This window comes from Phoenix dactylifera, chromosome 1 (genome assembly GCF_051530095.1).
Source record: "Phoenix dactylifera cultivar Ajwa chromosome 1, Ajwa_hap1_PhDact_Kaust_v1.1, whole genome shotgun sequence".
Taxonomy (NCBI): domain Eukaryota; kingdom Viridiplantae; phylum Streptophyta; class Magnoliopsida; order Arecales; family Arecaceae; genus Phoenix; species Phoenix dactylifera.
The window spans coordinates 64,253,621-64,280,985 of NC_143190.1; the positions used below are offsets into that span (position 1 = coordinate 64,253,621).

A 27,365-nucleotide genomic window follows, 5' to 3' on the forward strand; every position below is an offset into this window, starting at 1 on the left:
ATGGAGAGATTGGAGATCACTTAAAGAATAGGAACGAAGGAATAAGCACTATTCTAAATAGAGAAATCACAGAAGATTGAACTGAAATCAGTGCCAATCAACTAAATGCTGAGTTGCGTCTGCTGCATCAGATGATCAACAAGATGTTCTTCCCGAAGATAGGAAAATGGTATCATGTCTCAGAGAGAGACATATTAGTTATGCATCATGTGATTCAAGGATTGCCACTGAATCTATCCTGCTTAATGCTCAAATATATGGAAGCTCAAGGACAGAGAAAAGGAGCTTCACTTTCCTATGGTATGGTTCTGACATTAGTCTTCACTTATTTCAATTTGAATCTAGAAGGGAAGATCAATAAAGAATTACTATCTTCAGATGTCTACAATGACAAATCACTGAAGAGAATGGGATTTGTCAAAACTGAGGGCAACTGGATTCATAAAGGGAAAGGAATTCAAGATGAAAGTGGTCAAAACACTCCAACACCACTTAAAGGCAAAAGAATCCCTACTCAAACACCTCCAAAAGAGCCTTCAGTCAGTCAACCTCCACCAATTCAAAGACCATCAGATCCTCCACTACGACTTGAGAAGTGGCAATTAAAAGCTTTTGGGGACAACATCATTATAGCACTGATTAATTCTGAAGTCTGTTTTAGCAAAGTCCATCATCTCACTAACTTGACCCAAGAAGTAAAAGCTGAACTCTAAGGATTGAGGCAACTAGCAGCTAATCAGCAAAGAAGAATTGCTACAATTGAAGAGCAATTGAAGTCTCAGAAAAATTCTGTTCAAGGCTCTATCCAAGAACTGAAGAAAGCACACACTCAGCTCACTGGCTCTATCTCTGTACTAAACAGCAAGATTGACAAGCTGATGGAAGAGCAAAAGGAAGATCAGTCTGGACCTTCATCCTCAAAACCTTGAACCTAGACTGAACTTAGAATGAATCCCATGTTTTCAAAATACAACTTTGTTTCATGTCTATTTAGCACACTTGTATACTGAATGATACTAATTGATACCAATTGTATCTTTTTGATTTATCAAGTGCAATGAATACTTACCCATCTTGAAAAATATGTTTTCTTGGATTGTATGTTGCTCTGATACATATATTGAGTTTGATATCCTCTCTCCTTAACACAACTGTTAACTAATCCTTTCTTTTGTTGATGACAAAAAGGGGGAGAAATGTGAAAAGAATTCTAATCTGAGAAATGAAAAATAAGAAATGTGAAAAGAGTTCCAATCTAAAAAATGAGAAATAAGAAATATGAAAAGAATTCAGAATTTCAATCTCTATACTAAAGATAATATATAGGGAGATATTTAAATTATAATATACAGATATGGAATGGTAATAGTAATGTGGTACTGCATTATTAAAAGAAAAACTTCATAAGAAAAAAAATTCTGCATAATTTAAATGTTTGTAACTGATAAGGGAAGATTTTTCTCCTTAACTTGTTGAAATTATGCATATATCGCTGCATGTCATATTTGCTCTAAATTTCATTATAAAATTCTTATAATTGCTATGAAATTTATTGCAAAATTCTTTTAAACTCAATGGTTTTGTCATCATCAAAAAGGAGAAGATTGTCAACTCTAAAGGATAAATTTTGATGGTTACAAAACACTTGAGATGATGTTGTGTACTAATGATGTTGGCTTAATTGTGAAGTTTTATAAGTCAAGAAAAATCAGAAAAAATGAAGCACTGCAAAATCATAAGTTCTTCACAAACACTTCATTGGATATGTTCTAAAAGAAAAATGATTCAATCTAATCCATGGAGATCTGAAAAACTTGAGTCGACTCCTAAGCAAAAAAGACAAGTTTGAGTTGACTCTGACATGTTTTCTTCAAGTGGCATAGTCAATGAGTCAACCTCCGCAAAACATGAGTCGACCCTTGTGTAGTTCAAATTAAATAGAGAGCTTTTACTGCCTGAGACAAAGTTTGAAGAGTCGTCCCTTGTTCCAAATGAGTCGAACCTCCAAAATTGAAGAGTCGTCCCTTGTTCCAAATGAGTCGACCCCCGAAATTGAAGAGTCGTCCCTTATTCCAAATGAGTCGACCCCCGAAATTGAAGAGTCGACCCTTGCATTTGAAGAGTCGACCTCTGTTCAGTCTCAGCGTCAGTCAGAAAAATTACTGCATGGTCGACCCTTGTGTTTAAAGAGGCGACTCCTAAAGAAGATGAGTCGACCCTTAAGGTTAAAGAGTTGACCCTTTGAAGTTATCACAGCAAGAACCGTCTCAATATCTTGAAGTGCCGATCCAGGATAAACATGAGTCGACCCCTGTACTGCTGGGACCACAATGGAAAACTTGCAACAACTTTTGTCTTCTTCTATAACAGAAAAGATTTCCATCAGAACGGAAAGAAAAGAATTCAAATCCCTCTGAAGAACTCGTCTATAAATTCAAGGAAATCTTAGAAGGGAAAGAACAAGAAAAGTGAAAAAGATTCTATTAAGAAAGAAAAGTTTCCACTAAAAAAAAGAAAAGAAAAAGCTAAACAGTTCATCATCCTCACCGGCATTCTTCTGAAACTTACTCCTGTGAGGAAATCAGTCGAAGTTTCTCATTGCATCGAGAAGAGCTGCTACTCAAACATTGGGACATTCTTCCACAACCAACTTCTTCATCGACTTCAGCTTTTATTTTTATTGATTCATTCTATATACTCTGAAACTTTAAGTTTTCTAGTTACAATATTCATTTATTTCGATTAACTGTTGATGTAACAGTTTTATTCATTTGAAACTTGTAAAGGCTCTTCCAAGCCTTGATTAGAAGTTGCTGAATCGAGAGTATGCAGCAAGAAAAAAAAATTGGTTGGTTTGTCTGAAAACTAACTGGGTTGTTTATGAGCCCGAAAAAATAAATGGTGTAAAGTTTTTGGTTGATTTTTCTAAAGACTAACTGGGTTGTTTGTGAGTCCGGAAAACAAATGGTGATAGATTTTCGGTTGGTTACCTGGAAAAACCAACTGGATTTTTTATTGTAAGCCCAAAAAACAATCAGGCTGTCTGCTGGATTATAGTGAAATCTCAAGCTAGGCTTGGGGAGTGGATGTAGGTGCCAGGAGTGTAGTGAACCACTATAAATTCTGGTGTTTGTGTGTATAGTTTATTTCTCTTCATCCATTGTTTTATTTGTGCAACTTTAATTCCACTGCTAAATCTACAAGTTATTGAAAGATAATAGTAACTCACATTCTTCACACTATTAATATTAAAAGATCCAATTCACCCCCCCCCCCCCCCCCCTCTTGGGCTGCACCTCTAGGCAACAGACCCACTTCATTCCGTGTTCCAAAACCTCGGATTCTTCCAAAGTGGCCAAACTCTTCTTTGATGAGATTGTTAAACTCTATGGCCTTCCAAACACCATCGTGTCCGACCGGGATGCACGCTCATGAGTTACTTTTGGAAAACTTTGTAGCACTCGGTTGGTACGAAACTTAAATTTCTCACTACTTATCATTCACAAACTGATGGCCAAACAGAAGTGGTAAACCGAAGTCTGGGTAATCTTTTACGGTGCCTTGTGGGCGAGCATACTCGTAACTAGGATTCAGTTCTTCCTATCGCACAGTTTGCATACAATAATTCAGTCAATAGGTCCATAGGCATGAGTCCATTTGAGATCGTGCATGGTTGCAAAACTAGAAAACCTTTAGATCTTTTACCCATGTCACCCCATGTTAGAATTTCTGAGTCTGCACACGCATTTGTACAACACATTCATGAGTTACATCAGAAAATTCGAAAGTGCATCCATGTCAATAATGCTCAATATAAAGTACAAGCTGATTCTCATAAACGAGAAAAAAAATCCAACCTGGGGATTATGTTCTGATACGTATTCAGCCAGAGCGGTTCCCACATAGGATTGTTAAGAAATTACAGGCTTGTAGTGTTGGGCTATTTCCGGTATTGCACCAGGTAGGCACGAACGCCTATATTATTAACCTTCCCTCTAATTTTGGTATCAGCTCTACTTTTAATATTGAAGATCTTGTTGCTTACAATGGTCCACCATCCATCCCTGATGACCCTTTCATTGAGGCCTCTCTTGAGCCCGCTACTTTCCATATCTCTGATTCTATACCATCTCCACTTCCTTTGCCTCTCCCATAAGCACAGAAAGAACTCATTGATGTCATTTTAGATGAGCAAACCATTTTATCTAGTGCTAGGAGCATTCAGCGTTTTTTAGTTCGTTGGCGTAAATGCCTAGAGTCCGATTCGACTTGGATTACACGGGAGGAGCTTCAGCATATTGATCTGGATCTTTTGGACTGTTACCAAAGCTGCACTGAGCCGCATTCGTCAAGATCGACTTCTTCTGACCCGGAAGGAGTTGGTGCGAATACCAGTACCGGACCACCTCTTACGAGGGGCTACGGTCGTCGCAAGAGGAGGGTCCAGCCACTTTCGTTATGGCTGGATTGATTTGATTTTGCCTGGATTGATTTGATTTTATATTATTTTATTTTATGTTGATTGGGTTTATTTGCATATTATTATTTTGGGGCTTTTATGGAATTATTTTATTTGTAGGGACCTTTTTGTTGTTTTGTAACCCTATGTATGGGTCCATACACTTAATTAGGATTAATGATGATGAATGATTAAATTGCCTCCCTTCTATTTTCTTCCTCTTCCTCTCTTCTCTTTTCTTCTTTTCTTCTTTTCTTCTTCCTCTTCCTTCCTCCTCTTCCTCTCTTCTCCTCCTTTCTCTCCTCTCCTTTCCCGTAGCCGTTCTACATCAAGTTCCAAACCCAACCGAAGTGCAGACTAGCCAAAACCAGGACATCTGAAGTCGGTCATCTTCAACCAACAAGAAAACCAGATAGATTCAAATCGAAATCAGCAAAGCAGAAGCTCAAAACCGGGACATGAATCCTTCAAATTCGATAGGTTTTCATCCAAAGAACAAGCAAAACCAAAAAAAGGTTCAATGGAACCATCATTCCACATAACTGATCTAAAGAAAAAGATTTTCATCCTCTTAGTCTTCAGCACCTCTAGCAGAACAATCTATAAAAGAGCTGCCAATGATTTTATCCAAGATAAGCCAGAATAACTCTCCTGATGAACACTAATTTCAAAAAACAATCTAGTAATTGAATTTGATGGCAACAAACATTTGTGCTGGATGTATGTTGTTGGTGTATAATACTGGGATGGAACTCTGACCATGATGGCTCCAGAAGTCTGAATTTGGTTGATTTGTTTTTCTTGAGTTAGACCCGGGGTAAACCATACGACGTGGTGTAAATGATAAAATTTGTTCTCTCTCTATATAAGACAAAAGGAGAACAAGCTAGTCAATTTTTTACTATTCTCTAAGAATCGGCTACTATTTCCACTATGTAAAAATTTTAAATTTCCGACTTTTATTTGCCGACGCTAGGAAAAAGCGTCGGTAAAAAATGCTAGATCGCAAAAAACTGCCGACGGTTGTTTTTAGCGTCGGAAGTTGACGACGCTTATAAGCGTCGGAAGTTGACGATGCTTATAAGCGTCGAAAGTCCACCCAAAAGGTTGAGGACGCTTATAAGCATCGTTGGAACCGTTTCCGAGCTTCTCCACGATATAAAGCGGGAGGCGAGGTTCTCGAGGATGATGCTGTCGGAGGCGGCGAAGAAGGCAAGGATGGGAGAGGTGAAGTGGCACTTGTCGGGGGTGAGGGTGTGGAGCCAGTGGGGGAGGTCAGCGGAGAGGTCGACCTCCTCGGCGGTCCAGAAGGAGGCGACGGCCTTCTTGTACATCTCCCACACCTAGGAGTACCGAATTGGGAACATCGAGAGGCGGTCGGGGGTCAGGCCGAGGAGCGACTCCTCCAGCTCCTCAAGGGCGCGGGCAGGCATCGACGGCATAGATGGAAATGAGATTTTGGGAAGAAGAAGAAAACCGGGGGTGTTTTCGTAATTCGAGAAACGGTATATGGAGGGGACCTTTGGTGAATTTGGCTTCCGACGATGCTTATACTTTTCTGCACCATCGGATTCCGACGAGGGAAGGAGAGAGATGTCAAGAAGGAGGCCGCGGATAGACGGCCATCGAGTTAGTCCCACATCGGCGGATCGATCGGAATAAAAGGAGAAAGAAAGGAAGCTACTCATGAGCGAAAGTTATGAGAATAGCTCCTCTGTCGTCGACTCCGGCGTCTGCTCCGCGCTCTTCAAAGATGAGGCCCCATGTGCACCCAAACAGCCGCTGCCTAGCTCGTTGCCGAGCTCACCACCAATTACCTCGCCTGCCTCAGCAGAAGATGGCCTACTACCCTTCGTAGACCGTGATATCGCGGTCTACACTCCTCCCCGTAGACCGTGATATTGCTGTAACAGGCTGCTCCCCCATCGCCCAGGCCGCCGCCATACGCGACGCTTTAAAGCATCATCTAATGCTGACACAAAACTACACGTCGCAAAAATTCATTTCCATGCTCGCATAGCCAACAAGGTTGCCACGCTTGAGGGTGCGTCGGGAAGAATTTTAGAGACGCTTTTTAGCATCGGTAAAAGCCTAAAAAAGCGTCGGAACATATTATTTTTGCTGTAGTGTTTCCAGTGTCATCATCCACCTGTTCATTATTTTTGTTTTTTCTGTTGAATCTGATGTGATTTTTTCTGAAATATAATAAAGACAGGATGGCCGTCTGCCTCTCTTTTCATCAAAAAAAAAAAAATCTAAGAAAATTAGAACAAGTAATTGAATTGGGTGCTCCATAGCAGTGCACTGAAAACATGTGATTCATGACAATAGGGAATGGGTGTTTCCTACAGTAGCTTCCTTTTGACCTCCAGATTTGGATGGAGTTAGGAGAGGAGCAGCGCCGCGCAATTAGATGACCCACTAAGTGGACTCTTACCTACATTTCTATGGAGAACCGTGTATAGCAATCAGAATTTTCATAATTTATGTTTCCAAGTTATCTGTATATATATATATATATATATATATATATATATATATATATATATATATATATATATATATATATATATATATATATATATATATATTTTGTGTGCGTAAGAACGCATCTAAAATTTTCACTAACAAGATGATAATTTATTTGTTTAAGTCGCGAGTTCTTTAGCTATTCATTAGCTAGTCAATAAGTCATCAAATATCTTATAGTTGGATGTAATATTTATTATTGATATAGCTCTTTCACTGTTTTGGTGAAAAAGAATTATAATGCAGAATAATTTTGATTTTGTCACTTTCAGTTCCCTATTTTTTATTCTCCACTCTATAAACATTTTAAAAAGTGGACGGACAATTTCTTTTTAATGATGAAACTCAAAAATCTTAAAATTTTATTAAATGCGCATTTATCAATCCAACTAACTATCAAACAGCCGAATTACCAAGTTGTGTGATATGCACTGTAGATAAATATATATTTGAGGTGTAAGATTTCATACCTCTATCACCTATTGGGCATCAGCTTTTTTACATTTTCAGGAAAATGGTGCTGCATTTTTTCAATGCAATTACTTCTATTTATTATCATTACTTCAGTGATTGCTATTATTATTCTAACTAAACAGAAGCACTGTAAGCTTGCGCAGGTGGTCGGATAGAAGCGTTTCGGAGAAGAGCAGCATGCTGCTCTGCGTGCGGGCATGCTTGGATCATGGGAGGAGCAGTGTATGGTCCTTCTAATAAACCACGAGCAATTGCCTTGTAAGCCGCCTCCGTTAGGTGCACTCCGTCCCAGCTAATGTGCTTTGATGGATCGCTGCAGACTGCAGCACCTTCATCTCCACAGGGTATGGAACAACAACCATGGACACTGCCACCCCCACAGCATGCATCAAAAGGTTTCTCGAATCCTGCAATCACCCTCCTCAATCACTTCTAAGCAAACAACGGTAATGAACTATGAGCTTCAAATACGACCTACTAGATCTTGGAATTAACGTGCGTTTGATGCTATTTAATATCAAACAAAACCACAGCCTCAAGCACAAATGAGGCTACACAGCACATGAAGGCTTTATCGTCTGGCATTTTGGAGAGTTTCTCTGGACATTCACAGTTGACATACCCTCTTCCTTGTACTATTTACTTTCTCGTGATTTGGAAGAATGTACCCGTGTTAAAGTTATAAGAATTGCCGTTTTCATCAAAAAAAAAGAAAAAAAGAAAAAAAAAGGCTGCCACCCCCATAACAATAGAAAAAAAGGTTTAGTCTAAGGGAAGTGATAATAGGTGTCCCCTTCAGTGCCAACCATTGATTTAAGCTTATTATTCAAACTACATTAAGTATTTGAAATTTTGAAGATTAAGCCAAGCATGGTTTACACAATGCTATGAATATTAAGATTTAGGGTCTGTTTGGTGTTGTACCTCTTCTAGAAAAAGAAAAAAGGATTTTATTTTTTGACTTCTCTTAATTTTTTTTTGTAAAACTACTTTTAAATTATATTACCAAATATTTGATTCTGAAAAATGTTTAATATTGTTAAAAAAATAATTTATTTTAAATTATGAAAAGTACTTTTTTCTAGACAGTACCGAATATGCACTTCGCAGGCAATAAAAAAAATGCTCACCAAATTCATGTGGAGATCGGAAGATGCTCAATAGTGCTTCGTAATAGTCGGCATAGACGATGGCGACATGTGGGTAAAGTCGACGAAGCTTGCCGAGTTCATCCAGGAGTAGGCGATTGTGGTACTCTGAGAACTCGTTTAACCATTTGATACAACCCGTTTCTGGATCGTAATCTTCTGCTGTTGGGCTTTGGAAGTGCATCAAATATAGTGGGACACATCCAATCGGAAAGTTACCTGGAACCACCAATGTCTTCGCCCCAAGTTCGATCAACACCTAGCAATCAAAAGGAAGTACCTTGGTAAACAGAGCTTGGCAAGCAGCCCTAAAAGAACAGAGATCAGCTTCAGAGAACTTAGCAAGCACCACTACGGCACTACGAAATTCCATAGATATGGAGTTGAGTAGGAAAAAGTTTAAGATTTAAGAGAGAAACAAAGCCCACTTTCAGTGTCGAGGTAATGGTAGAGATGACATCGGGAACAAAGGTCCGAATCTCGTCCACACTTATTCCTTGAATAAACGGCTCGTTGTAATCATTGCCTCCAATCTCTCCCATGAAGAAAAGGGAGCTGCTGAAGATACCTTCGCATTCTACCATGTGAACAAGAGATAGGAGTGAATAATTTACTTTTTTAAGCAGCATAATTTGAACCCACAAAGCGTATAAAAATCCCTAATTTGGTAACCTAATCGAACAGTTATAAATAAAATAAATTCTCTTATTTAACCCCTTTTTAAATGGACAATGGAGACGTCAAGAAGTTGCGGCAAGCAAAAGAATTAAAGAGGCGGAAGCAAATCCGTTGACCTGCCGCTAAAACTTCGAACGAAACGGTAAGACGCGAAACTGTTGACCTCAACATGTTCTTCACCCACCCCCAATCCATCGATCTACTCCGGGTCGAGCATTAGTACTCAGGATTTAGAAGGCCTACCTGAGTCGGAGGAGCAGAGCGAAGGCAGCAGTTTCTTGAACCAGTCGATCTGAGTGGCCAACGAGTAGTCGGTCCAATAAACATCGAGACCCCTAGCCCTGAAGAAGTCGTTGTCCAGCGCCGTCGCCCCTCCCACCGCAAAGTTCGCCCCACGCCGAAAACCATGATCGCCGGGTCCTGCTAGATACGGTTGTTGGGTTTTGACCCACATGACCACAACGTGGTCAGTTACAGAATGAATCCCGTAACTGACTCTTAGAGAAGTGGAAACTCCCTTAATCCTTGATGGAAGGATAAGGCTTATGGGTCTCACCCTCTGCCCATTTTGATCGACACAGAACCAGCCATCGGGAGGTGTCATTACCGCAGGGTCAAGAGGGAGAAACGAGGACTGTAGTTGTGCAGATTACTCATGGATCCAGGTACGCTTTCTTGGTTCTACATATGATCCTATTTACAGATGTGATTAACATGTGGTATCAGAGCAAGGTTCATCCTAGAACCAGATCACAGTAAAGGGGAGAACCAGAACATGGTAAAAGACCTATTTTGACAGTCCCATGGACAGTCCTCCACGGCCGCAGGGATGGATCATCCCAATGTTGGATCTAGCCGGCCATGGCACCGAGAGCCGACACGGGATCCAGCGTCGACTCTCGGCCATGGCTTCCATCCCATCCAAATGCCGGATCGGGTCGGATTCATGGATTTGAGAAACAACCCCACTCGGGGTGACCCTGCTGACGCCGGATCTGGTCTGCCTCCCACCCTTTTAAAAAAAAAAAAAAAAAAAAGGGAAAACTTACCGGATGATCGTCTTCCTCTGTATTCCTGCGGGTGACGCCGTCGGGCGGCGTTTCGTCCGGCGTCGGGCCCATCCCGGTGGCGCCGTCGGGCGGCACTTCGTCCGGCGGCATGATCGCCGCCCGCTGCTCCTAAGAGCCGACGGGTTGGGTTCGGCGGAACCCCAACCCGCCGGCGTTGCCCTGCTGGCGTGCGACCGCCGGTGGGCTCGCCATCGGGCGGCGAGTCCACCGGAAGGAGGCGGCGCGCTCGCCGCCCCGGAGATCAGAGGCAGGCGGGCTGGGTTCGGCGGAACCCTAGCCCGCCGCTAAAAGAGGAGGAAGACGGGTCGATCCCGACCCGTCTTCAGTTCTTTTAAAAAAAAAAAAATATTAATTTATTTCTAACGGGTCCGGGTTTTGAGTTTCGACCCGAACCCGTAATCGTTAACCCGCTGCATTTAAAAGGGCATAACAGGCAAAACGGGTTCGGGTTTTTGGGTTTCGATCCGAAACCCGAGTTCGTTTAGCCAATAGAAGGGAAATTTTCAGTTAAGCCCTTATGAAACATTTTATTTTTTCATACAGCCCTCCCGGGGATGTTAAAAGAATGAAATGTTTCTGTTTAAGTCCCTGTGAAACATTCTATTTATACTGAAGTCTTAGAGGGCTGTTACAAGATGAGAATGTTTCTATTAAGTCCCTATCAAATATTTTATTTACAGTGAAGTCCTTAGAGGGCTGTTAAAAGATGAAATTGTTTCTGTTACGCCCCTGTGAAACATTTTATTTATGCAGAGGTCCTCAAAATATGTTAATTTAGTCCCTATAAAACATATTATTTATGCGGAGGTCCTTGTAGGGTAATGTGATAAAAAAAAAATTTTTGTCATTTATTTTACATTTTAGTATACTTGATAGCATGATATGACACATGTACTGATTGTGTAGATTAGTAAAATATTAAATACATGTTTTATTTTAATCTGTCATATTATGAATTGTCAATTATGTGCAATGTCATTATTTTAATTTGATGTCTATATTATGATATAGTTTGGTAGTTGCCAAAGTAACCCAACTAGAATGTTTAATAGACATCAAGTCATCAAATACTCTAATCCCAGGTATTAAGATAATGACTTTGCAAATTATGACTTACAGTTTTTCAATCATGAGATATTATGGATTGGCCCAAAGGTGCACCACTTTCAAATGATTGATTTGCTGAGTTAGGATAATTAATGAGTATCCTTGATTTAATAGGTATTGGATGCTCAAAGGCAACAGACCTATTTGAATTTTGGACCTATATCATTAATTATTCCTAGGTGAATTGGGAATCACCATAATAGTAATTTAGTGTTTCATAATTACTACCCAAAGGTGTATTATGGTAATACTGTTTATGTTATTCATCATTATTGCTAACTCAAAGTGTTAATGTTGTAAGCATTTTCTTATTGTTAATTTTCTTATTGCAGTATCTATTCCTGTTTCGCTTCATTCGCAAGCTTCATCTGTTACGATCTTTAATGGAACTAATTTCTCAGAGTGGAATGAACAAGTCCAGTTTCACCTAGGTGTTCTGGATCTTGATTTAGCACTCCGATCTGAGAAACCGGCTGACATTACTGATTTGAGCAGCTCGGAAGAAAGATCTTTTTATAAGACTTGGGAAAGATCGAACAGATTGAGCATTATGTTTATGCGGATGAGTATAGCGAACAATATCAAGTCAACGCTTCCTGAATGTGACAGTGCTCAAGCATTATTGAGAACTGTGGAAGAACGTTTCCGATCTGCTGATAAGTCTCTGGCTGGCACATTAATGGCTAAACTTACCACCATGAAATTTGATGGTACTTGTGGGATGCATGAGCATATCCTTGAAATGACAAATATAGCTGCTAAGCTGAAGGCTCTTGGGATGGATGTGAATGAATCCTTTTTAGTTCAATTTATTTTGAACTCCTTGCCTCCTCAATTTGGATCATTTCAAATTCACTATAACACTATTAAGGATAAGTGGAATGTGAATGAATTGACCAGTATGCTTGTTCAAGAGGAGACAAGACTTAAGCAACAAGGATATCATTCTGTCAATCTTGTAAGTCATGGAGCCAAGAAGAAATGGAAGAAGCCAAGAAAGGGCATGAAGAGTGGACCATCCAAGGGCAAAGAGCCTCATCATGATACCGAGGTTCATAAGAAGAAACAAAACAAAGATAGATGCCATTTTTGCAAGAAATTGGGACACTATCAGAAGGACTGCCATAAACGCAAGGCATGGTTTGAAAAGAAAGGTAAGCCTTTGGCTTATGTATGTTTTGAATCAAACCTTACTGAAGTTCCTTCTAATACTTGGTGGTTTGACTCAGGTTCTAATGTTCATGTTTCAAATACGATGCAGGGATTCCTTACAACCCAGATGCAAGATCCAAATGAGAGTTTTATCGTTTTGGGGAATGGGGTTAGAGTTCCAGTAACAGCTGTTGGAACCTATCGTTTGCTTTTAAATACTGGTTGTCATTTAGATTTGCTTCAGACTCTTTATGTTCCTTCTATTTCTAGAAATTTAATTTCTGTTTCTAAACTTGATATTGAAGGATATTTCTTTAAAATTGGGAATGGTAGTTTGCGTCTTTTCAAAGACAATCTCTTCATTGGTTCTGGTGTCTTGTGTGATGGTTTATATAAAGTAAATCTTGATAATCATTTTGCTGAAACTCTTATGACCTTGCATCGTAATATTGGAATTAAACGAAACATGATAAATGAAAGATCTTCTAACTTGTGGCATAAAAGATTGGGTCATATATCCAAAGAAAGATTAGAGAGATTAGTAAAGGATGGGATTTTGTTAAACTTAGACTTTACTGATCTCGGTATGTGTGTAGACTGCATTAAGGGAAAGCAAACCAAACACACAAAGAAAGTTGCCACAAGAAGTGAAGAACTTCTTGAAATTATCCATACAGACATTTGTGGGCCTTTTGACTCCCCATCATTTGGTGGAGAGAAGTATTTTATCACCTTTATTGATGATTTTTCACGTTATGGTTATGTCTATTTGTTGCATGAAAAATCTCAGGCAGTGGATGTCCTAGAGATATACATTACTGAGGTTGAAAGACAATTAGATAGAAAGGTAAAAATTGTCAGGTCTGATAGAGGTGGTGAATATTATGGTAGGTATGATGAAACAGGACAACACCCTGGCCCATTTGCTAAACTCTTAGAAAAGCATGGCATACGTGCTCAATACACTATGCCGGGAACGCCACAGCAGAATGGAGTAGCTGAAAGGCGTAATCGTACTCTTATGGATATGGTTAGGAGTATGTTAAGTAATTTTCCGTTACCCATATCGTTGTGGATGGAAGCCCTTAAGACCGCTGTATACATATTAAACCGGGTTCCTAGTAAGGCAGTTCCAAAAACTCCTTTTGAGTTATGGACAGGAAGGAAACCGAGTTTAAGACACCTGCATGTTTGGGGTTGTCCGGCGGAGGCCAGAATTTATAATCCACATGAAAAGAAATTGAATTTTAGAACGATTAGTGGATACTTTATAGGTTATCCCGAAAAATCCAAAGGGTATAGGATTTACTGTCCTAACCATAGTACAAGAATTATAGAGACCGGTAATGTCAAATTCATTGAGAATGGTGAAACCAGTGGGAGTGATAAACTACAAAATGTGAAAATTCAAGAAGTTAGGGTGCAAGTCCCTTTACCCATGACTTCTAAGAAAATTATTGTTCCTATAGTTGTCACACAGTTTAATAACAATGAACAACAAATTAATGATCAAACACTCCATAATGAAGTTATCACCACTGAACAAGTTGTAGAAGAACCACAAGGGATGACATTAAGGAGATCTCAAAGAGAAAGAAGATCTGCCATTCCAAATGATTATATGGTTTATCTACAAGAATTTGATTTTGATATAGGGACAAGAAAAGATCCGGTTTCTTTTAAACAAGCCATAGAAAGTATTGATTCTATTAAATGGATTGATGCCATGAAAGATGAGTTGAAATCAATGGATCAGAATGAAGTCTGGGATGTTGTTGATTTGCCCGAAGGTTGTAAAACAGTTGGGTGTAAGTGGATCTTTAAGACCAAGCTCGACTCAAAGGGTAATGTTGAACGACATAAAGCCAGACTGGTGGCCAAAGGTTTCACTCAGAAAGGAGGCATTGATTATAAAGAGACCTTTTCTCCTGTATCTAAAAAGGACTCATTTAGAATCATTATGGCTTTGGTTGCACATTATGATTTAGAGTTGCACCAAATGGATGTAAAAACTGCTTTTCTGAATGGGAGTTTAGATGAAGAAGTCTATATGGACCAGCCCGAAGGTTTCCCATTAAAGGGAAAAGAACACATGGTTTGCAAATTAAAGAAGTCAATATATGGTCTTAAACAAGCTTCCCGACAATGGTATCGCAAGTTCAATGATACCATCACTTCCTTCGGTTTTAAGGAAAACACTGTTGATCGGTGTATATACCTGAAGGTCAGTGGGAGCAAGTTTATCTTTTTGGTCCTATATGTTGATGATATATTGCTTGCCAGTAGTGATCTTGGCTTATTGTATGAAACTAAGGTTTTTCTCTCAAAGAACTTTGAAATGAAAGATATGAATGAGGCAACCTACGTGATAGGCATTGAAATATTTCGTGATCGATCACGTGGATTGTTAGGGTTGTCTCAAAAGGCATATATAGACAGAGTTCTAGAGAGATTTGGTATGGAGAATTGTTCAGCCAGTGTTGTTCCAATTCAGAAAGGGGATAAATTTAGTCTCATGCAATGCCCACAGAATGAATTGGAACGTAAGCAGATGGAAAATATACCTTATGCTTCTGCAGTTGGTAGCTTGATGTACGCTCAGACCTGTACCAGACCGGACATCAGTTTTGCAGTTGGAATGCTAGGAAGATACCAAAGTAATCCAGGGATGGATCACTGGAAAGCTGCAAAGAAGGTGATGAGATACTTGCAAGGAACAAAGAATTACATGCTTACATATAGAAAGTCAGATAGCCTTGAGGTGATTGGCTATTCGGATTCAGACTTTGCTGGATGTGTGGATAGTAGAAAGTCAACGTTTGGCTATTTGTTCCTATTAGCTGGAGGAGCAATCTCATGGAAAAGTGCCAAACAGACAAGCACTGCTTCGTCCACCATGGAAGCAGAATTTGTGGGATGCTTTGAGGCCACGGTTCATAGTTTGTGGCTGCGTAACTTTATCTCGGGACTTGGGATTGTCGACTCTATTGCCAGGTCGCTAAGAATCTTTTGTGACAATACTGCAGCCGTCCATTTCTCCAGAAACGACAAATATTCTAATGGTGCTAAGCACATTGAGCTTAAATATTTTGTTGTCAAGGAGGAAGTTCAGAAACAAAATGTGTCTATAGAAAATATGAGGACAGAGCTCATGATTGCAGATCCTTTGACAAAAGATTTACAACCGAAGACTTTTAAAGAGCATGTTGAAAGAATGGGTCTTAGTTGTAATCCATGATATTAGTTGAGGATTGTATTATGTTTATTTCTTTGACACTTAGATATAATTGATTATGTTTCTGATTTTCCTGTTCTTCAAATATATGTACATGTATGGTTTTGAATGTATGATTACAGGAATTGTCTCTGACAAAGACATAATGTTTGACCATTAAAGATACTTCTCATTTATGGACTGTGGTTAAATAATTTGCTAGTGTTGTAGTACTTGGAAGGAACTATGTCATTATGTTGATGTGGAACCGCCTTGACTCGCATTAATAAGTTGTTTAATTATGGTATTATGATGACCCAACTGACTGTGGATTAGAATGATGCGCGCCTAATGTTTATATCATTCTAACTAAAGTATGGTCATATGGGCCAAGTGGGAGAATGTTGGGTTTTGACCCACATGACCACAACGTGGTCAGTTACAGAATGAATCCCGTAACTGACTCCTAGAGAAGTGGAAACTCCCTTAATCCTTGATGGAAGGATAAGGCTTATGGGTCTCACCCTCTGCCCATTTTGATCGACACAGAACCAGCCATCGGGGGGTGTCATTACCGCAGGGTCAAGAGGGAGAAACGAGGACTGTAGTTGTGCAGATTACTCATGGATCCAGGTACGCTTTCTTGGTTCTACATATGATCCTATTTACAGATGTGATTAACAACGGTGGCACGAGCGGCACTCCGATGGCTTGTGCTGCACCCACAACCATCACCCATCACTCGTCGCCTCATCGATGAGATCATCATAACAAACACTTGGTAACCAAAGAGTAGTGCTATGGACTGCAGGCTATCGGAATGGAGGAAACAGAGAAAAGGACGAGAATTAGACACCAATAAAGTCAATGATGAGTCGCCCGTCGGAGAACCGGCCGGTGGGGTGTTGGAAGTAAGTCTCGCCATATGGAAGCCGGGCTTCCGGGCCCTGGTTGGCGTAGTGGAGAAAGTTTCCGGTGTCGGCGAGGGAGTCTCCGAAGCTAAAGATGGAGGTGTAGCATGAGGTGGCGGCCGGGTGGACGTTTTGGAGAAAGAGGAGGGCGAGGAGGAGAGAAAGTTGAAGCAAGAGATGGAAGGTGGAGGAGGCCATCAAGAAAGGCAGACGGGTTTGAGTGGTCAAGAAGGGTAGAGGAGGTGGGTGATATAAGAGGGCGGATGCCGAATATTGTGACGACAACGACGCCAGCTTTCGGCAAAAATTTATCCACGCCTGCTCCGCAGAGCATCTTTCAGATAGTTTACTGGCTGCCACGGCCGGTCCTACCTACACAAGAGCTTCATAAGAAAGTCGTCAGAAAAGAAACTTTAAAAAAAAGATTCACCATATCCACACATGCTACCTCTGTAGTGTAATACCTGGGCCCAAAAATCAACTGGGCCCAATATATCTTTAGGGGCTCATATTCAAACATTGGGCCATGATATCTAATAGGCTAACTGGGCCCATGGTTGGCAGCCCGTTTGATGGCTGCCACCTCATGCTTTATGTATGGATTTGACTAGGGCCAGGTGGGGATCAGGGAAAGACCCAGCTATTAAGCCGAAGCTGGGGGTGACAGCTCACCCCAGCTAAAGACCTGATATTTTATTTCTAGAGCCCTCTCCCTCTCGCTGCACCCCTTCCTCCTTCTTCCTTCCTCTTCTCTCTGAGAGAGGGGTTGCCAAACCCACATCCGTCGCCGGAGAAGATGCTCGTGGTACCCCCCCCCCCCCCCGGAAGCTAGGTAAGCCCCATGCCTTCTCTCCCCCTGATTCATTCAGGACAACAAAGAAAGAAACAAAGAAAGAAGGGAGGAAGGGGACTGCTGGTAGGCCGAGGGCCATCGGCGACGGCTACCGGCTTCGGCCGCGATCACCGTCGGCGCGGGCGTTGGCTGCTGGCAGGCCAAGGGCGCGGCCGTGGGCTCAGCCGCAGGCATGGCTGAGGACGCCGCGAGCCCGGCCACGGCACCGCCGGCTGTGGCCCGACCCTCCCAAACTCCCCTTCTTCCTTCACAGGAGAAGAATAGAGAGAGGAAGAGAGAGGGTTTGGGAACGAGAGAGAGAATATGGAAGGTTGGTGAAGGGAGATTGAAGAAAAGAAGAAGAATGAAAGAAAGGAAGGAAGAAGAAAAAGAAGAGAGGAAGAGGGGACTCATTAGCTCGTCGTCGTGTGCGGCGGTCGCCGGCTTCGGCCGCAAGCACCGTCGCTGCAGGCGCGGCCGAGAGCGCTGCAGCCTCGGTCGGGGACGCCGCCGGTCGTGGCCCAGCCCCCTTCCGCTCGCCGTCCCCCCCCCCCCCCCCCCCCCCCTCCTCTCGCCATTCCCCCCTTTCGCTCGCCGTCCTCCCTTCGTCGGAGAAGAGAGGAAGGAGAGATCGGGATGAAAGAGAAAAAGGGAGGAGAGGAAGCTTCGGGAAGGAGAAGAAAAGAAAAAGGAGAAGAGAAGAAAAGGAAAGAAAAAGGGAAAGAAAAAGAAAAAGAAAAGAAAAAGAAGGAAAAAGGAAAGGAAAAAAAATGGGTTTAGCCAAATTTGACTAACCCAAGCCCAATTAGATTGGGCTAAGTCTAAATCTGAGCTCAATCAGATTGGGTTAAGTCTGGACGAGCCCAAACTATAAATTGGGTTAAATCCGAGCTAATTTAAGTTAAATTGAAATGGGTCCGAACCCAATTAAGCTGAGTTGGTCTCAGCAGACCTAATTGATTGTGAATCAGGCCCAATTCAAGCCCAATTCAACTGACAGAAGGTCGAATTGACCTTGGGCTAACCCTGACTCAGGCCCAAATGAGCCACATCGACCAAATCAGAGAACCCAATTGGCTAGAAAAGGTTGGACCCAATTATTAACGAGGCCCAATCCTTTAATTAAAAACCCAATCAACCCATGTGGACCCAATCTGATTTTAAATCGAACCCCAAAGGCTTCAAATTGGACTTAGGCTAAATCCTTGGATGGGATCCAAGCAAGTGAGTTCATAGTATGATGAACTAGGTGATTAAGGATTCGTCACCTGGACTTGAGAAATTTGGAAAGCGAATTGAGATAAGTAATCCTGTTCTAATCCTACTTTGGATCATGTCATGTTATTAATATTTTCCTAAGTGTTAACCAAGTATATGCTTCATGAATGATATGTTATGATGGATAAGTAACTTGCCTGATCTCATAAACTATGGCCATGTATGCACCATGATTATACTGATATTTTAATCATGCATGCAAGTTAGTATAACGGAATAATATCTAGCCAAGAGGCACTATAATGGGCTCAAAGATGCTACTGATCGAATGCAACTGAGCTGACCTTGCTCGTGGCCGAGAATGACTGAGCCTGCCCCGCCAGTGGCTGAATAATAACTGAGCTGGCCCTGCTAGTGACCGAGACTGACTTTGCAGTAGCATCCGAGAGAATGGACTATGGCATGCCGGGGGCACGGTTTCATATGCATATTTTATGAAAATTCTGTTTGACTGAAAATTCTGCTTTGTTTTCCCAGCATAAATATTTTGTCATGATAAATTGTGAGATAATATGCATGTCAGCTTCTCAAACCCTGCATAAACATGGTTACCATTATGTTCGATCCGGTAAGATTATGTATGATTACTTACTGAGCTGTGTAGTTCATACCCGTTATTTACATTTTTTTCCAGATCCTCACCACTGATAGCTGTCAGAGACACTTACTTTTGTATCAGGGCTTCTTTCGGATAAATCAAGTATACTTTTGTGTACATAAACTACATAAAAAAGCTCTGTATTTGGGTACTGACCAGCATGTTGTACTAAGAATGCTTTCATATGAAAAAAATTGGTTGGTTTGACTACCCTGTTACCCATGTATGAGGCTTCGTGCTATTGTAAGCGGTAGTCGGCAATAGCACGGCCGTGTCATGGATTCGGATCCGGGGCGTGACATCTAGTTTCTAGAGACGGCTAAATCCTGGGCCATGAGTTTCAGCATTTAGAAACTGAGATGATCTGACATTCCAAGAATTCGACATCAAGTGCAGTAGCTTGCTGCCACGTGTATTTTTGTTTTCTGCTATTTGTTTGGTAGTTAGCTAAATTTATTTATTTAATTTTTTTGGAGTACTACCGGTGTCCTTAAATTCTTGAGGATAGTTTCTATTTTTTTTGTTGCCTTCGTCGATTTTACTGCCTCTTTTACTTTTAGGTACTTTTTCTTATTATATCTCTAGTATGCCCCCCAATTTTTGGATATATAAGACAAAAAAAGTATTAGGACATAGGAAATTAATAGATTCAAGATGGCAAGAAATCCGCAGATTGCAGCAATTTCAGCTTACCGATTTGGTTGGACTCGTGATTTACCTTATAGCTAAATTTTAGGGAAATGAAATCCATCACCCACCCTCTTAAATTGGAATGAGTCCTCTCTCCCGCTGTCTTCCCTGCGAACTTCTTCCCAGGCCCAAAGATATACGCCATGATTCATGGAGCGGCAACCAAATAGGCCCTTGGAAAAAGCACCGCCGGTAGATGAAGCTTAGAACATACCTAGCAAGAATGCTAAGAGAAAAAACATTTTATAATGAGCTGTTTTACCCTGAAATCTAGTTAATCGGGCTGGGTTGAGTGTGTACGTAGAACATGAAATATGAAACTGCACTAAGCCCAGGATCAACTTATAGTATCATGGTCCAAATTTGGGCATGATAAATGGGGGCACGGGCTGGGCTGTCATAAGATCACGTCAGTGTAGGACTCGTTAGATGAGGATTCGTTTGACGACATGGACGTGGGTTGAGCACTGGACCACTTCTGTGGTAGCCTAACGGGCCGAAGACGCTGCGCTGGACCCTTGTGAACAATTCACAGATCATGCAACTTTGAGGCCCGAACACATGACAGGCCCAAGTGGTTGCGGGATCTAACGATGCCGGTTTGACGGCTAAGATCGATGGAAGGTCACCAAATTGGCATGGGAAGAAGACCGAGCTTGTGGCAGCACTGCAACAAATGGCATAGATTATAGGGACACAAGAAATCCAGTTTCTGGACTCAGTCCAATTCGAAATGAACTCGACTTTTGCAGTACATGGAAGTCTTTCAAACACTTGATGCAGTCGATTTAGTGATAATTTTTGATTGTGCTAACGTAAAAAGGTTGGTACATAGGAAGCATTAATTCAATCGGGAAATTAAGCTAGGACGAAATTAAGCTTGAAATGATAAGCAAATCAAGGTTTTCCAAAATAATTGCAAACCATCACTACACTCCTATCTACACCTACTAGATATACAAAAATGCTCCAGTAACTCATTTATCATTCAAGCAGTCTCTTGGCTAGTGTGGCGTATTCTCGTTACTCCTCTTGAAGTGGTACTGTGAAGTGTGCCATTTAGTGAAGCAAAGTGATCTACGTAAGAAACCTAGGCACCTAAATGCGTTTTCTGAGTGCTTTTCATGGAGTTAGCATAGCGTTGCTCTAGGAAACTCCGGTATGCCTCTGAAGACATCGTACTTGCTCGATTAGGATGTTGCAAATCAGATCATCGAACATTCGTTCGGATAGCATCAACCATTGTCAAGGGGCAAAAGGTTTGATGCCTAGGATTGTCATCCCTTACTCTCGAGCTTGTGTTTCTCAGTACTTTTCTTTCATCAACATTAAAGCTTGATCTATCTGGAGACCTAAGTTTCAATCAATGTTTTAAAAATCAGACAAGAAGTTGAACATTTTTATTGGCTGGTTTCTAGTAAAATCGGTTCAACCAGTTCACAGAATATTGACATCAAGTTGATATCATAATTTAAAATTTTATTATTTAAGTTTTATAAAAGACAAAATAATTGAAAAAAAAAAAAAAAACTAACCATCGTCCCTGCTAGTGATGATAAGCGTTTTCTTTGTTGCTGTTTTCGAGTTCTATTTGTTTATAAGTGTAGGGCTTTGGGCCTTTGCCTTTAGGTTTGGGACAGTATATTAGTAATTTAAGCTCATAGATTAAAATATTTAAGCCTAAAATTCCATCCCAGATATCAAATTTCTATGATTTGTCCAACTCAAACGGGTCATCCAATTCAACCAGTTCAGACAATTCACCCGATTTTAACCTCTTTTTTTACTAAACTAGTTTAATTGGTATATACCCAACCGGTTAGCTAATCGGTTCTCGGTTCAACTGGTCAGTCTGGTCCGATTCCGACAACATTGGTTTCAATCTAAATAGGGAAGAATAAGGTTATTGGATATCCCTTGCGGTCCTCGCCGTTCAGATCAAGGCATGTAGAAGATTGGGTGACGGCTAGACATCGCACCCAATTAACTTGCTGGCTTTTCTTTCCATCGTATAAATTCTGAAATATCGCATTAAGAGATTTAGCAGGCCGTCTAGTAGTATCATGCATTGCAGCTAAAAACATTTCTCGGTATAAGATTTCTTTGTCATTGCGAGCGAGCAAAACATATCATTCATAAGGCATTGCCTTCTCCATGTTTGCTTTGAATTATTTAGATCATTTTCCCTTTTCTATCGTCTCGAGCACGCTCGAGCTATGGGAGGAGTTGCATATGGTCCTTCTAATAAGCCACGAGCAATGTTTCCATAAGCCGCCTCCGTTAGGTGCACCCCATCCCACGAAATATACTTTGAAGGGTCGCTGCAGACCGTAGCCGCTGGATCTCCACAAAGAACAGGGGATGTGACATTAACGGGTCCACTAGGACCACAGCATGCGGCCTCAGTTACCTCAATTCCTGCAGCCACGTCGACTCCATTAAAGTGGCAATCAACAAGTTTGCAGCACACGCAAGTGATCCTATTATTGTAAGGTGTGCATGGTCATGCAAAACATGAAGGCTTTCAACGTACTAAGCTCGAGGAAAAGCATATAATAAAAGGAAAAAGACTTCAAGTTAAAGATAATGGAACCAGCATGCGCAATTGAGTTGGGGCAATCATCTTCCAACTTGATTAGTTTTGGATCAGATGGTTTTGAACTTGCATTGTATTTCTACTGCCCAATAACCTAATTGACACCTCTAGTAAACAAGATTCCATCGTAGCCACCACATTTACCGTATCTACCACTATTATCATCATCTCCACTATCATCATTCAAATATATTTATATTTTAATTTTTTATAAAATAGAATATTTTTTATGTTTGAAATGATATCTAAATTACCTACTAACCTAGCTAATAGGCACCTCAGGTAATTAAACAAGAATCTATTGTAGCCACTGCTTACCACCGCCTTCGCCGCCGCTGCAACTTTTACCGTATCTACCACCATTATCATCATCTCCATCATCAAATGCGAATATATTTGTATTTTAATTTTTAAAAATAGAATATTTTTTATGTTTGAAATGATGTCGAAATTGTGTGGTTACGGGCAACTAAAAGAAAATCATGTTCCAAAAGTTTTGGTAGGCATTAAAAAGGCTCACCATATTGGCCAGGAGAACGGACCATGCTCAATAATGCTTCATAGTAATTGGCGTAGATAATGGTGGCGTCGGGGTGAAGTTGCCGAAGTTTATTTAGCTCATCCATAAGTAGGTGATTGTGGTATTCGGAAAACTTATTCAGCCAGTTGATACAGCCTGTTTGTGGATCATAGTCTCCTTTACTTGAGTTTTGGAAAAGAGCCAGATACAATGGAACACATCCAATCGGGAAGTTACCCGGTACTACCAATGTCTTCGCCCCAAGATCGATCAAGACCTAGCAATTAAATAGAGAGCATTGCAAAAAAGGGTTTAAGAATCTCCCACACTCTGCAAATAGAATAAATGCAATATTGAGAATGAAATGGGCTTTCGGCAGCGAATGGAGTGAGTGAAATGGCCTCACTTTGATTGACGAGCTAATGGCAGAGATGACGATGGGAACATAGGTAGTAACCTCTTCCACGGTTCTTCCTTGGATGAATGGATCATTATAGTCGTTGCCTCCTATCTCTCCCATAAGGAAAAGCGTGTTGTTCAAAAAATCATGGCACCCTGCAAACGTGAACAAAAAAGAGTTAGACTCGCAATGGTCCTTGTCAGATTTATCCAACTTTTTGTCCATGAAGGCGAGTACGTGGAACTAGAGAGAAAAAAAAAGGGCAAGAAACAAAGACCGAATTTGCTAGCAACCAACTTTTATACTCCAAGAAGATGATACTGACTTGCACCAAAAGTTGTGGGCAGATTTATCTTCACTTCTGCCCATGAGGCCGCTTTGATGTTTGTTGTTCTTCCGTGCCTTGTTTTGATGTTTATCTCCCTTTTACTTTCTTGTCCGTAATACTCTTTTCCGAATAAACTTTGGAGGAAGTATCCTACTTCCTCCAATTCACATCACACACACACACACACACACACACACACACAGAGAGAGAGAGAGAGAGAGAGAGAGAGAGAGAGAGAGAGAGAGAAAAAAACTCTACACCACATGTATCATGTGGCTGTGCACTACGCCAATCATCTTGCTTTGCTCCTATGGGCTAGTCACAAGCACATAATTAATGAATGGGATCCACAAGAACGAGAGTAGATGATCGGTGCGGTGCACCATCGTGTGGTGCACATGGTATAGGGTATAATTTCTCCCATAAAAGTAATGAATCAGGTTGGTGGTTTTCATCCATTAGTCTGTTATCAAAATCTCCTAGTTTAAATCCCAAATAGGAAGTCTGGGACTGTTTAACTTCTTTCGAGACCCTATCTCAACTTAGCTCCTTTGTAACCTTGTTAGAGAGTCCTTCAGTCATGCGTTCAAAAGGCCCTAGCACCACCTGCTACCATGTACCACTATCTCTATTTGGGTTGAAGCCCAGAACCTAACCAGACTAGGCCTAGCTTTTGAAAGTTCCAACTGAGGGAATGACACTATTGCCCATTATCCAAAGGGGCAAGGATCACACTATCCATTCTCGGGCTGAAATTAGATTTAATACAGATTGGATACTAATACATGTATATCCATATTTATTTTTTTAAAAAAATACAAATATATATATATGAATATTAGTTAGACATAAAAATAAAATTTATATTCATAGTTGTTTTAAACAAATGTGGATACAATTTGGATACTTAAAGAATAGATACATACATGCATGTATGTATAAAACAAGCTGATTTCATCCTGTTTATGAATTTGATCCAATAAAACTAGAAAAGCTTTACCTGAATCCAAGGAACAAAGCGAGGGCAGCAGTTGCTTGAACCACTCAATCTGAATGCCTAACGAATACTCGGTCCACGTAACGTTGAGCCCCTTGGCCCTGAAGAAGTCGTTAGCCAGCGCCGTCGCTCCTCCCACGGCAAAGTTTGCCCCTTGCCCGAAATCGTGCTCTCCGGGCCCCGCTAGATACGGCGGCAGGAGAGGCAGTCCCAGGCGTTGTGCTGCACCCACCACCGTCACCCAGAATCACCCGATAAACTCATCATAAGAAACACTTAAAGTTTTCTTCCTTTAATTTGGAGGAAAAAAAGCATTTTCTCAACTTTCCAGATTCCGAACAACTTTGGAATTTCAATTTTTCTGATAACATTAATTGGTTCTCTAGAGCGTTATTCCATTAATAGCAACGGGAGAAGAGATGAGGACTGCACACCAATGAAGTCAAGGGTGATTCGCCCATCGGAGAACCGGCCAGTGGGACGGTGGAAGTAGGTCTCGCCGTAAGGAAGGCGGCCGACGTTGCTTGCATTGGCGCCGGCGTAGCTGAGAAAGTTTCCGGTGTCGGCGAGGGAGTCACCAAAGCTAAAGATAGAGTTGAAGCAGCTGACGGCTGGGTTGGCGTAGAGAATGAGGAGGAGAGCGAGGAGGTGGGGAGGTGGAAACAAGAGAGAGGAGGTGGAGGAGGAGGCCATGGGAGAGTTAGCGTGGATCACAAGGGAAGAGAGGATACAAAGAATGGCGCATGTCAGCGGGGTCTTATAATGGGCATTGGATCTAACGCCTCTCTATTTTATGGTCACAAAGGGGTGCGCGATGCCTATCCAAACAAGTTACATGAAAAAAAAAAAAAATCTTGACACCAGTATATTGGCCAATAAAAAATAATTCCAAGATATCAACAGCCAGTAAATCTAGATAACTTTTTTACTTAAAAAGATTTTTAATATTTAGTTGGTAATTTTGGATTCAACGCATTGGTATAGATTTGATATTTTGGTCAATGAGACCCAGGAAAATTTTGATTCTTTTCAAACTTAGCAGCCTATCGTGTAGGTCAAGATAAACCCAAGATTTTTTAGGTTCATTGTCCATCACTCACCTAGATTACTTATATCTCAGCGTTTAAAAATGATATGTTCGGAGTTTGTCTATCTGCACTAATTTTGAGTGAGTAGAATATGTATTAGAGCTTCAATCCAAATCAATCCGTGGTTTGGAATTTTTTATGTGCCATCTCGTCCTAACTTTGATCCAATTGGAAAAGAAATAATTTTTTCAATCTACACAATTTGGATCTCTTGAGAAAAAAAAATAGCAAAAAAAAAAAAGTAAGCAACACTAGAGCTTCTGGAAGTTAGCGAAGAGGGGCATCTTCGGACATCATATTAGCTTCCGAAAATTTGACATGTAACTCGGTTTTCTAATAAGACACATCTTGCTTTTAGATCATGTTCAATCCTCCTCGTAGTAGCTAAAATGATCCAGATCTTGTTGGCTTCAGTCTTGCACCGCCGGTTTGTTACTTTGGTATCAGTTGCTATGTTTCAATCGGAGTGCTATATTAGAGCCGGAAAAGGATCTAAAAGTTACATTCATTAGCTTAATTTGATCACATCAAGGTATTCCATGTCATCTATTTTCATAGCATGCGTTAGTTCAGATGATTGGTTTCTATTCTCTTCCTTTTAAGCTTTATGAAATTTAACTTTGACCAGTTCAAGGTAGGTCTAAATGAGCTTCGATGGATTAAGATGGGTTAAGTCAGGATGGTTGGTTTGGGATGCGTGAAGCAAACAGCAGGTTAGTTCAGTCATGTTAGGTCCTGCGAATCCACACTTGTGGGGCAGGGAGTGTCTTTTTTTGTTTTGTTTTTGGGAGAAATCCTGAATAGTGACAAGTCAAGGTTTGGTGCGTTCTTAGCATATAATCCGATCCATAGCTGCCCTGGTAAAATAAATGTTAAGGACCTCTTAGCACATATAGAATGTGGAATCACATATGCTATCACTTATGCTTTCTTTTTTGGTTGCCTTTTTGAGCTTTCTTTTCCTTAATTGAATAGATTCTTAGCTTAACGTTATACATCATGTATGCTGTATTTTTAGTCAAAAAACATTCATATATATAAATAAATACTGTGCTACAAATTCGAAGCAGATAATTTTCCATAGTGGGTTAGACCAGTCTAATAATTAGTTTGTTCCATGCCGGTCTAATTATTTCATGCTCTCATGGAATGGAGCTTAAAATAGAAAAGAAGAAAAAGAAATGAATTATATTATATGATTGTAGACATCTCTCTTCTTCTACAGTTGATATATGAGATTATAGTTATCTTTATTTTATAATTGATGTTATATGATTGTGGATATTTATATCTTAT

At 40.7% G+C, this 27,365-nt stretch overlaps 2 protein-coding genes and 1 long non-coding RNA gene across 3 annotated transcripts; 1 reads left to right on the forward strand and 2 right to left on the reverse strand.

Annotated features, from left to right (window-relative positions):
• Positions 1-7,313: 7,313 nt before the first annotated feature.
• Positions 7,314-16,996, reverse strand: LOC103697605 (GDSL esterase/lipase At1g28570-like). The gene is made up of 6 exons (XM_089926529.1): positions 16,688-16,996; positions 16,515-16,547; positions 9,532-9,717; positions 9,039-9,187; positions 8,593-8,869; positions 7,314-7,869 (listed from the first exon to the last, which is right to left on the reverse strand). Exons 1-6 carry the CDS (start codon positions 16,938-16,940, stop codon positions 7,577-7,579), a joined length of 1,191 nt encoding a protein of 396 aa, XP_089782655.1. The 5' UTR covers positions 16,941-16,996; the 3' UTR covers positions 7,314-7,576.
• On the forward strand, positions 11,383-12,909 carry LOC149768822 (uncharacterized). The gene is made up of 2 exons (XR_016398011.1): positions 11,383-12,619; positions 12,727-12,909. It is a non-coding gene; the product is annotated as an uncharacterized LOC149768822 (long non-coding RNA).
• A 4,910-nt stretch (positions 16,997-21,906) lies between the features above and the next one.
• LOC103697606 (GDSL esterase/lipase At1g28600-like) lies at positions 21,907-25,757 on the reverse strand. Its single transcript, XM_008779511.6, has 5 exons — positions 25,416-25,757; positions 24,985-25,203; positions 23,663-23,811; positions 23,257-23,533; positions 21,907-22,558 (listed from the first exon to the last, which is right to left on the reverse strand). Exons 1-5 carry the CDS (start codon positions 25,672-25,674, stop codon positions 22,332-22,334), a joined length of 1,131 nt encoding a protein of 376 aa, XP_008777733.4. The 5' UTR covers positions 25,675-25,757; the 3' UTR covers positions 21,907-22,331.
• Positions 25,758-27,365: the final 1,608 nt, after the last annotated feature.